Genomic DNA, 12,557 nt, shown 5'->3' on the forward strand with positions numbered 1-12,557 from the left:
CACCAGTAGATGCTGTGCTTTCTACCCATCTTTAGCCTTCTTTTCTTTTACTGCCCTAGTGAACATAGAAAATACCTTGTGAAATAAAAAGAGAGTCATGGACTCCATAGGAAGTAATACATAGGGAATGTGTAGTAGTCTGAGGAGGCGCATGAAGTTGGAGGTAGCTTTTGTTTTGAGCTGTTTGAGGAAGAACATTCCTGAGGCCATTCCCTCTTCCCATTGGCAAATCTCCCACGGGAGTTGTGGTAAGATGGGTACAATCGTTCCTCAAAATCTGTCCCATTAGCGTAGATGTGGAGCTGGACCAGGCAATACAGTTTTTATTGTCTATACCATGCCTAGAGTGTTTGCCTACATAGCTTCAATCCATCTCCTGGATTTCCCCACCTCCACTCAGTGCATATGAATTACAGGTTGGTTCCTGCACTACAGGTGGACCTGTGGCAGCCCAGCAGCCCCTTCTACATCGTCGAAGGTACGGTCACCGATGTGCGAGTACCACAGAACACGTCCCGAAGTCTGCTGCCCTACCTCCAGCAAGCAAACATCCAGTACACGTAAGCCTCTGCTTCGCTTTCTGTTCCTCGCTCCAGAGATGTGGCCTCCAAGGCAGGTCTGCGTCTACCAGGCCAAGTGCGCTTGAAAATACATTCCACAACATAGCAATTAGACTGGCAGACAGCTAGACATTGCCAAGAAAACAACCATTTTAACGGGAGAACAGAAAATCTCCCACAGGCAGGCAGTTTTAATTAAATGTCCTCCTTTGGAGTCAAGCTGAAGTGTTTTCAATGTATATGAAATCACATCTGTTAAGAGAGGGATGGTAATTACTAATTCTACAGCCTGCTTTGCCTCTCCCTGTATTTAACAGGAGCAAGGTTTGTTTACAAGCGTGCTGCACACGCGGAGGCAAGCCTCCTTCATGAATTATAAAGGAATGTACTAGTTCTGATTTATAACTCTTCATTCCTTGTGCCCCAGCACAACTCACACAGAACAAATGCATGCTAAGGATCACACATCATTTATAGCATTTCTTAAAAGCACGCAAGACAGTTTTGGAGTATACTTATCATTTCACATTTTTCAATATGATATACTAGACACGAGTAATGATCTTGTCATTAGAGCCTTTTCAATGAGATGCTGAAGCATCTGAATAATCAACTGATGAGTTATTTGAATTCTCAAACATTTGCTGAATAAAGCCCTACGTGAGGCTATTTATACTTATTTCTCAGTGAGAAAAGGATGGCACAAATCATATTTTATATACTATGTACTCTTATCAGAATTCCTTTTTTATTGTAACAATGGTCTCTTATTAATTTAGGGAATTAATTATGCAGGCCCAGTAGCCGAAGTTCAGGGTGACTTTCATGTGGGTTCAACACTGCTCCAGTTTCATTTGTGTTTAAAAATGAGATGGGGATTTGTGTAATTGTTTGCCTACGCTTATACAAAAACTGTCCCCTAATTACTGTGCCCTGGCAGTTGTATTCACGTCTGCTGCTGTTCCTGCTCACCGTAAGCACCTTTAATGGAATGACAGAAGGCCATTTTCTATGTGTTATAAGCACTCCCTGTACTCAAAGACCTTCATTTAGGTTGCGGAGCAGAGCGTGCAAGGGCAAGAACGGCGAGAGCAAAGGGTCTCCGCAGTTTACCTGAAACAGCGTGCTACACATAGAAGGACCACACTACATTCATTTCCTTTTGGCACACAACTTGTGCGCGCTTAGAAGGAAGCCCGGCAGCATTTGGTCAACTCCAGACTGTTTCTTTGCTCTCCTCTCCATCTCCACGCTGCCCTTCGGACTCCTTGCCCGCTGGGTGCCAGCCATCAGAAGCAAAACCCTGCAAAGCCTCCGGTGAGCATGTGCTTGTCCTGACAAGCCTCTTGAGACCCGTAACTCCACAAAAGCCAGGAGGATTTGCCATGAGAGCGGCAGGAGCGGGGCAGCCAGGCACAGCCGTGCCCACAGCCCCGAGCTGAAGCGCAGCTCCGCAGCCAAGGGGCCTGAGGGCAATGGGCAAGGTTTCAGACAGCTGCTTTTCTCATGGCTGTTTTTTACAATTTTTTTAAAAGTTATTATTATATTTTTGACACACTGTGTGCAAAGGAGTTAAATTGCTACATCCCTTTTGGAACTAGAACATCTGAGGCAAACACCATGTAAAACTTCAGCCTGACAGAGTGACGCTTGCCTAAATTACGACAATTTTCTAAAGACAGCAAGCATTAAGCAGCCTGAATAATGAACAAGGTGACCAGCCCTTGCCCGTAAGACAGGCTCCTGTCCTAGTGTTTGACTTTATGACAAGAAGACGGTCATTAAAACAAGTCAGGCATCAGACAAACTCTTACTGCACCAAGGTTCCTTGGTTGCAACTTCTCTGGCAACAAAGCCATTTAAGTTGTATTCAGACCTGAAGAACTTAAGAGCCTTTGCATTATAAGCACACACAGTACACAGTCATTTAAAAGTAAAGAAAGATTATCGACTCTCATTTGGAGCAGACACATAAACAATCAGGGGTTGTGAAATTAAATCTATTATTGTAAAAGTGGACAAACAGAGCTTGATCCTGGTAGGTGCTTACACTAATCAGAATTCAGCAAAGCAGGCAAGTATTTTTTAGCATATTAGATGTCCTAATGACTTGAATAAAACCACTGCTTTAATCTAACTACAGACTTAAATGCTTTAAGGTACTGCTCTCAGAGTGTATAGCCCTTTGCAAGTCAAGACTATAAGCCCTTAGTTTGCTTAATGAAAGCTGCTGATGTAGAACGATACAATTTCTAATTATACAATTACTTCACTAATACATTTGAAGATGGGATAACCTTTACTTTGATATCATATGTAGACAGATCTATTATCTTCGAGGCCTGTGCTGCACAGTTGAGTTAGGATCAGAGTGAAAGCAGTTTCTTTCCACCTTTTTCCAATCATTGCAGCTAATGCCTATAAAACTTTAAAAGGTTGAATGTGACAGTCGTTTTACAGGAATGATGAATTAGTGGTGTGGCGATTGCACATTGCCATGCTCTAGGAGAAGGTGGTATACAAGAACGGCTGTCGGTTTTACAGTGATGTCACTGATGGTATTCCCAGCTCCCGCCACTGTGTGATGGAAAGGATAGATGCTCCAACTTCTTCAGTATCATTCTTTCCTGATATTGTCTACTTTATATGTTTATATTTGTATCATTATTTGGTTTTGCCATAAAATAGGAAATTTTTCAGCTTACGCTGCTGTTTCTGCATTTTGCTCTTAAAGAACCTCTCACTTTTTATGCAAGCGTATTTAATTTTCACTTAGTATTGTTTTATGCCTTTTCTGAGTTATTTTAAAATAACTGGCAAACAATTATTACAGGGCAGGTAATTGTAAACACTTAAGAATTTTTCTGTTTGTTGTGTTTCAGACAGAATGATAATGCAACTAAGTTATTTCTTTTTCTTTTTCCCCTCTACAACTTGTAGATATACGTAATTTTCCATGCCAGTACAATAACTCCCGAGAAAAAGTATGTGCATGTTTTTCTAAGCCTAGAAAGTTGGTTTTTTATGGTTTTGAAATAAAGTTTTGAAGATCCGTGATCACGTAGTATAACTGGATTATAAAAGAAGACAGCAAATGCTGCTCCATAAACAAATGAAAGCGGCTTCTTCTTCACATTGGCTATGTTATTTACATCATTCTGTTTCATTTGCTTAACAAGCTCATTGTGTTTTTTGAAGGCACTGTTACATTTCAAAACAGCTGGAGTATTTATTTGGCAGAATACATTCAAATAAGCCTGAAGCACTCTATTGTCAAAATATAACAGATGAAGTAACATCAGGATGGTTTAACTCCTGCTATATTTCTTCTAAATGTGATTGTTGTTCTGCTTTAGCCTCTGTGTTCTACTAGTTTTTCGATAATACTGCTATCTTTTTTTACCTAGGATTCTCATATCAGACATACAGAAAGCAATAGAAAACCAAACTGGACTGAGGTCACACAGGAATCGAAGGTCCCTCTCTGGGTATAACTACGAAACATATCACTCCCTGGAAGAAGTACGTGAAAATTCACATTGTACCTCTTATCTGCTACAAAGTTGTTTTTAATGAGACAAAGATTTCACTCTCTCTGCAAGTTATGGTTGCCTGTTCGTATTCAGAGGTATTCTAAATGTTTCTTCTTCAAAAATGGGCACCTTCTTAAAAATATGCATTTTTTTAATATTTGTATTCAAGCCTTATCTTTACACATAACTATCTTTGGCAGCTTCTGAGTTTTGTTTTTAAAATAGGTCTCTACTCTGATGGAGTAAGAGATTTCAGTGAGGGGTAGGTCTCATTGATTCATTGGGGTAAGCAAAATGAGCAAACGCGTACACATTTGCACAAGAGGCCCCAAGACTTAAAAACACTTAGATACAAATTCGTGTATGAGGGATGCTATCCTGGATGATAGCTGGGTAAATAATTTCCCTTGACTCCAGTGTGCTCAAATACACAGTTTCTGTCTGCACCAAACCCAAGTCCTTAGGCTGAGCGTGGAGGGTGCTGCACCTCGGCAAGTTCCGGTGCCTGCGAAAAAAATATTTCAGGTGTCATTGAATCGTGCACGTCAGTCTGTTCACCATTCTGTGTCCTGGCAGTCAGTCAGGGGGCCTGCTCCTTCATTCCATTTATATGTAGTGGGAACGGCAGATTAGTCCCATCTCCAGATTTTTCGATGAACAGCTAATGCATTCCAGTAATATCCAACAATAAAATGGGAAAAAAATCCCGCGTGTCTGAAGGCTGCATCCAGCTGCTGGCAATACAGCTATGAGAGCCCAATGATAGTTCAAGTGTGAAAACAAAAATGAGCAAACAAAAAAAACAAAAAAAATGACAGAAAGAAAAACTACAGGAAAATCCAAAAACATACAGAGGACTGAGAGCTGAGATTAATAAATGTGTTACAGTTGCTTCCCATGAAAGGCAAAGATTGAAGCAACAATTTAATTTCTGTGCTTGCAGATCCAGGGTTGGATGCATCATCTGAATAAAACTCATTCAGACCTTGTTCACATGTTCTCTGTTGGAAAATCCTATGAAGGGAGACCACTGTTTGTACTCAAGGTAAAGACTAAATAGTCATTAATCAGACTAAAGTCTGGATCAGGGACAGACACGTTGTTACTTATGTTATAGGATGGAGAGCGGAGACGCAGGTTAACAGAGTTTCCTAAGGACAAGTTGCTAAGGTCTAAGCATCTCTATGAATGTCATCTTTAATGAGAAAAAAAAAATCAGGAAAACTAAAAGACAAATCCTGTTTACTTGGTTTGGATATGCATGGAGATAAATTACAGGACAAGTCCAATTAGCAGGATTTGGATTTCAAGGAATTGGAAAATTTTGTGTGTCTAGATAACTTGGAAAGCAGTTATGCTGGAGAGGGACCCCAAGGGACTCCAGAGCCCCTCTCAGCATGTGCCACACATTTCCTCTTTAGCTACTGACAAAATTTCAGGGCTGTGTGCTCTCAGCTCACATTATTAGGACCACAAATTAGATGGTACAGCAAGACACACAAAAAAATTTTACTTTCAATGTACTTTCTTTTCATCTGCTGGTACAGATTTCTGAAAATTTGATTCCTCATCAGATCAGGCTGTTCCTGTAGCATTGTGTAGCACTTGCTCCATGTGATATTTAAGGGTATTATTCCTCATAAAAGAGGAATTGACAGATCTCACTTTTCCTGTAATTTTTTTTTTCCATAGATCAGCTTCATTATCTTGGCATACCTGCCTACCATTATCTTGACCATACCTTTGAAAACAATAAATTTCTGTTCCTTTTTACAAGAAAATTCAAACCTGTTGAGTGTTTCTAATATTGCATTATTTTCTCATTACTGTGTCATAAGACCTATTGATATTGCTATGAATATTCCCACTTCAAGTTAGGTAAAAGATCACGGCCCTACAAGAAAGCTGTTTGGATAGACTGTGGGATTCATGCAAGAGAATGGATTGGCCCTGCCTTTTGCCAGTGGTTCGTGAAAGAAGTAAGTGTTTAACGATTTACAGTCATGTAGTTCCTTCAGTTCGATGAACATTGCATTTTTGCTGTAACCAATCTAACATATTATTAAAAAGAAAAATACCACTTTTTTATTATTATTATTTTTATTATTATTTGTAGAACACTTAATTGCTTGATAAACGAAGCTGATGATAGCAGCAGCCAGACACAGCTAGGCACAGGACAAAAATATGCCAGACACGTATTGGCAGAGATACGAAGTAGGATTTTATTCCAAGATCTAAAAATGTGGAGATTGTAATTCTGGTAAAGGTCCAGGTAAATCAGTGCCAGCGTGTAGTGCTTCAGATCAGTTCAGCAATATCTTTGCTTTAAGGACTGAAATTAAGAAAAACATTTCTCTTTTGTGCAATTCCATAGGAACGGAAAACTAAAATCATAGGCAGATTTCACCTAAAATTATGGATTTCATAGTCTCTGAATACCAAGTGGTTTCCCCAGCGTTTCTTTGATCCTATTTTATTTGATTTATGCTCCCTTTATCTTTGATATCTACGGTCTAGCCTTTTTTCAAATCACTGAAATCAAAGCAATTGGAATTTTGTTTTCCACTTGTCCGGTACATCATTTTTTGTATATCAGCACTTAATCTCTTCTAATTTCAGATTCATCTCAGATGCAGGATATGTTTGCAGGATTTTGACATTTCCCCTTGACCAACAAACTTTTGTTCAAAAAGGGATGTTAGCTGCACAGTGGAGACTATTTTGCAATGCAATTTACATAAGTCAAAGGCGGCTTCAAAAAAAACCCAACAGATGTGCTTTGAGTATTTTGCATATCATTTTTTTTCTCAAAATAAGTGAGGCAAAATCTTTGTTCGCAAGGTTCTTCCTATAAACGCACAATTTTCTCACTTCTCTCCTACCCTGTCACTGTGGAATTCTACAGTGTATTAATACCTCCTCTGATTTAAAGGATCTGCCTCTTGATTTTCTGGGCTCTCTCCAGCCAGCAGAAAGATCCTGGCCTTAGAAGTCACTACATAAGAGTAAACCTCTACATCATCAACACCCTAATGTGTTAGCTGAGACGATCATATAACCGTGTGTGAATTTCCCTCAGAAGGCCCTCAGCAGCATATAGGGCAAGTACAGAAATAATGAGGCCACCACAATTTGAGTGAGCATGGATAGGCTAAACCAGGTCCAGGAGCTGATCTCCAAAGTTCAGTGTGCTACGGTGGTGCGTCTTCTTATTAGGACTTCTGTTACTGTAAAGATGAACAAACTTGCAACTATATCCGAGCAGCTTTCCTACCCAGGAGAACAGCCGGCAGTAAGGGAGGCAGATGTTTGGGACAGACAGGCACTGGTGGGAAAGCCTATTGCTCAAGTACTACATCTTCCTTACCAAGATTTTCCCATAAAACACTACAACGTGGCAGCAAGAGAAAAATCGCAAGGTTTCTCTGTAGAGCTTATGACAGAATATAGGCTGTGTATGTGTACATGAAACCCTTCCGGTTGTTATTTGAGATCTTTGGAGAGTAGCTTGCTGGTAAGAATGTTTCGTCAACTATGTAAAAGCATTTTCCTAGATTAAAGAAAGTTTCTGCGGAGTTCCTTGAGAATACAAGATTGTACCACCTTTGTCTGGTGGTTCATTGCCTTTGTTCACAAATTACATATATTTTCTTCTTTCCTTAGAGCACTATTTCAACCCAGCATTAAAGCAAAAAGCATCAGGATAAGAATACATTATGCTCACAGACCATCATTATATTAAAAATGGCTGGGAGGGGAGGAGAGACAAGGCAATTAGATTGTTCGGTTTAGGATATTGCCTTTTTTGTTAAATGAATTATACATTTTTAGTAAGAACTCTGGGAAAACTGGAGGTCTGCCCGTGCTTCAAACTCTGCAATTCTCTTTTCTGGCAAACTCCTCCCTTAAGCACCTCTGCAGCCCGGCAGCCCACTTTCCATCCTCCCTGGTGCTTATGAGCGCTTCTGAGAAAGGGCAGTCAGCTTGGAAACAGATTTTTCCTGGCATGTTTGTTGACTCTAAGGAATAGCACCACAAGCCCATTGATTTAAGGCAAGCAAAAGGAAATGTTGGATTTATGTGATGTTAGGTTCTTTCCTAGCAGGAACTGCATACACGCGTCCCTTTACTGTGCAGGCAGCCTGAAATATTTTATCAAGCTTTCGCTTCATCCTGTGATCTCTGTCGCTTGGTTTCTATTGAAGTATCCGTACTCCTGTGTACAACTAGGCTTTTCAAGAGATTTAGCTTAGAAAACAACCTCTAGGTGTGAATGTCACTTAACAGTCAAGCTCAAGACTGGGTGCTGCAAACTTGACCAGATATTCCCAAACAGCTTGGGAAACCTCGGTATCTTGCTTGCTTCTGTGTTCAGGTAAATACAACAGTTAGAGAAAAAGAACAGATGAACCAGAGAAAAAGGGAGAAAGATATAGAAGTAGAAGTTAAAGATCAAAAAGAGAAAGAGAACGCACAGCCAAGAGTTTTGCATTATGTGATAATATAGTTGAAAGTACAAACCCAGCCTACTCACATTTTGAAAGAAACAAAAGGAGAGCGAAAACTATTGTTTGGTTTGGGAGATTGGGGGTTTTGTTTGGTTTTTTGTGTGTTTTTTTACTATAATCTACTCCAGCATGAGCTCCAGCCTTGGCTCTGTGTTCCATAGGTCTGGTGTTAATAACAACATCACTGTTTGTTTCTGTAGAAGGCGCCCCTGAATGCCTGTAGTCTCTCAGCTAAAGATAATCAGATGTTCTACCAGGGTTAGCAATACTGGTGGCCTCTGACAAACCCTACCTCATGGTCATTGAATTTCAAGTCAAGAAAGGGGACGGCCTCCACACACAGGATCAGAGCTTTAGGTACCAGCTAATGAGCCACTGAGAAGTGTCTGCGCCAGTATTGTAGTAGAATAATAGCAGTCAGGTTACAGGGGAGTCCCACCCGGCTTCAAGCCTTACTCAGCTGGAAAGGGGTGGAAAAAAGGCCCTGACAGTGGAAATATGAGAGACCTGGGGTGGAGTAGGGAAGCAAGAGGAACTATAAAAGGAAACTGAACTGATTATGTGTGGACTACTTTGAAGGCAACCTGCAAAGATAAATGAATCTAATGTAACCCTGCATTTGTGTCCACAGCAAAAGATTTGGGAAAAAAAATATTCAAAAAGGTCTGTTAGATTAGATTTTTAAAAAGACTGCATGGGATCTAATAATACATTAAAATGTGTAAGTAAACATAACAAACTGGAAAGAAAGGGACTCTATTATGTGTTATTACTTTGTAGAAAGCAGTTGACTTTAGAAACAAGATTTACTTATCAGATATAACATGTATGTATCCAAAATTAAATAGCCCTCATAGAAGTAAAAAAGCAAAACCTGTAGACGTTTTGCAAAAGTACAATTATATATGTATAAATGTTAAATAAGAATATTTACCTCCTCTTCATTGGGTGTGCAATTGGGAGAGGAGAAGCAGAGTTCAGATATCAAATTATCCAGACCTCAAATTTAGGATCTTACCATTTTTTTTAAAAATCTGAAATATGGTTCACAGGCTGCTATTCAAATTAACATCAAAACTAGATTCTATTTCAGTTTTAGTGGAAGCAGATGAGGATTCCCATTACATCTGGTTTGACTTTCTTCCCTCTAATAAATGCTGCCATTCGATCCATGTCAATGATGTATAACCTTGAAATGTCATTCATACAACATTTTCAGGAAAAAACACACAAGAGATGTTACTTTAAGATGCACTATTCTTTGTTTCTGATGAGGGAATTTGTCTTCCAAGATCAGAAAATTCAAGAAATGTAATTTAAAACCTTCCAGAAGCAAGCACAGATTGTACTACTTCTTGACAAAATGTTCTAAGAATCCAATGGCACCTGTAAAGGGAAACATCCATTATGATCAAGTGCATGCCCCTAAGGGAGTGACCTCATCTGGGCCTCAAATGAAGGTGCAAATAGCCTTACACTTCGGAAATGCAGTAACCTCCACCATCACCTTCTTCTCCCATCCTCAAAAGTGGGCTTTTTTAGGAAAAAGGAAAACTGACATATGTTGACTGGATTCAGTATATCTGCATCTCAAATGTGAACTGTGGCATGCTCTTCCATAGACTCCCTAGGCTCTTATATTTTTCAAATGTTTAAATCTTGAGGACTTTACTCAAAATAAGAGTACTATTCTTTGAATGTGTGTCAGTTTACATTGCATTGCCCATAGCCACTTTTCTTTAATGTGAGATTGTTGTGGCTTTTCTTTTCCTGGATGAGCAGTGCTACCGTCTGCTGCTTCTGGGACAGAACCTAGCCAGTATCTGAGGTCTTTGCCAAAAAAATGTTCAGAACTTCTGAGCTTTCTGGATTTGATCAAGGTAACTTGATAAGTTTGGTTTGGGCATTGACCTTGCTAGACTCCCATGAATGTTCCCTCACCCCTGTCCACCAGCCCACTGGAAAGGAGCTGTACAGTAGAGGAATCCAAACCTGCACCTCCAGATTTCCAGTGCTCAACCTGCAGTACTGTATCACCCCTTAAAGATGGGCCATAATAGCTCCCTCATCTCAGAAGGGTGCCCAATCTGAAAAGAGTATCAGTATGCTCTGCATACTTTAATTTGTGAGATGCGGGGCTGACAGTCCGAATTCTGAAATGTGGGTGTTCTATGATCCCAATTATACGAGTTCCCAAATTATTCAAGATGATGTGTTTGTACTTCAGTGTGCACCCAGGGAGCAGACAGGTAACCCCAGACAAAGAAGTTAAAGGCTGTGGGCAGATTTTTTTTTTTTTTTTTAATCCTGGCGTTGGTATTGATTGCTCCCGAAACCAGGCCTGAATCCCATCTTTCCACCCCATAATAATGAGCTAAGAGAGACACATAGGCTGTCCAAGATCCAAAATGGCAACACCTGCTCCCACTTTTCTGAGTTTGAGACTGATTTATGAGTCACCTTGTGGGATGCATATGGGATGCTTATTGCCAATTAGCCAGCCATTACGCTTGTGGACCAGGCCCCAGAGACCAGTCTTTACCAGGAATTTTGCAGAGTTCAAGACCTCAGATTCTTCCTCAGGAATGTTTATGAAGTGCTGGACTGTAAAGACAGGATACCTAGAATAACAGCACATACGCATAGACAGAACTGAATGAGGACAACAGTGCGATCAGATGCAGGTCCAAGCAGGAGACCCAGACAGCGTCAGTGTTAAAAAGGGTTGGCTCTTCTTCTGCGCCATGCAGGCCATGTGGTCATAAGACCATAAAGCTATAAGTATTCCTACTTTAAGATCTGCTGAAAGCCAGTGTAGCACTTACACTCTTTCTGCAAAATTCGTAGTCCTGATGGACAAAACATCTGCAATATGCTGCATCAACAGTCAGAGCAGCACTCAGTCATTCATTCCAGTGCTGAAGTCCACACTGCAGGAAAACAGCTTCACCTTCTGGATCATTTCTGGGTCTTGCTGAGCTCCATCAAAATTGGTAATCCTTTAGGAGTCAGAAACATTATTTGCCCTTGCTATCGATAACTATCAGAGCCTCAAAATACTGGCTGATTATGAAATTCAGATACCAGTTCTTCACCCACTCCAGAAACAGTCTGATCTTAGGGGTGTGCAGGACAGTTATGTGAAAAAACACAGTGATGTTTGTTAAAGATTATACGCTTCACCTATCACTCATCAACAGACTTAAGTCTTTTGAACGGGTACAGATGAAATGCCATATTCCCACAATCCAGGATTTCAGACTCATCTTAATTTAAGGGATGCTCATTCCACCTGTATTTAGTTGTCTTTGAGACAATGTAGTTAGTTCATCCCCATGATAGGCTTTCCATCTCCATGTTTTTTCAGTTCTCCAAGCAGAAGTTTTTAACCATAGAGGACATATCTTTGAGCGCTGGCTCTTAGAAACCTGAAGGGCTTTTGAAATAATTTGAAATATTCCGAAGTGAATCAGAGGCATGCAAGGCCAAAACAAACACTGTACCTGTAGCTTTTTCCTTTCACCCTTTAGCTGAATACGTTCCTTTTTTCTGAGGTCAGTTCCCTTCAGCTAAAGCTCTTCAGCTGGTGTTGGTTTGACTTGAAATTTTTTGTTGCTCTTTAAACGACCGCATCTTCTTGCTCTATGAAATCTTCCTGTCTGGGTTTTTCTCCTGTTCATCAATTTTTAGTTCACCTGTGTTTTAGGAAGGACAGAAGCTCCTAAGGGCTGTATCTTGGACCCCTACAGGCTCCTTCACAGCTGCCAGTGATGATGGCATCATGAAGACTGAGCTTTTTTCACCTCGAAGGACCAGTCACCTGGTGACAGATGTCTCCACAAACGCTCTGCAGCTCTTTCAGTAAATGCAATACAATCATTGGAGCTTAATTTTTATTGTTTGTCAGTCTCGAGTCTCCCCAGCTGTCCTTTTAGCTGACTAACCTCAGAAAA

At 40.3% G+C, this 12,557-nt stretch overlaps 1 protein-coding gene across 1 annotated transcript in view; it reads left to right on the forward strand.

The window, feature by feature from the left end:
- Positions 1-12,557, forward strand: part of CPA6 (carboxypeptidase A6) — an 85,359-nt gene that overhangs the window by 52,038 nt on the left and 20,764 nt on the right. Inside the window, exons 3-6 of the mRNA XM_054192995.1 lie at positions 436-560; positions 3,968-4,082; positions 5,037-5,138; positions 5,968-6,072. Coding sequence (XP_054048970.1) covers positions 436-560; positions 3,968-4,082; positions 5,037-5,138; positions 5,968-6,072 — 447 coding nt within the window. The remainder of the gene's footprint in view (positions 1-435; positions 561-3,967; positions 4,083-5,036; positions 5,139-5,967; positions 6,073-12,557) is intronic.

This window comes from Rissa tridactyla, chromosome 2 (assembly GCF_028500815.1).
Source record: "Rissa tridactyla isolate bRisTri1 chromosome 2, bRisTri1.patW.cur.20221130, whole genome shotgun sequence".
Classification (NCBI taxonomy): domain Eukaryota; kingdom Metazoa; phylum Chordata; class Aves; order Charadriiformes; family Laridae; genus Rissa; species Rissa tridactyla.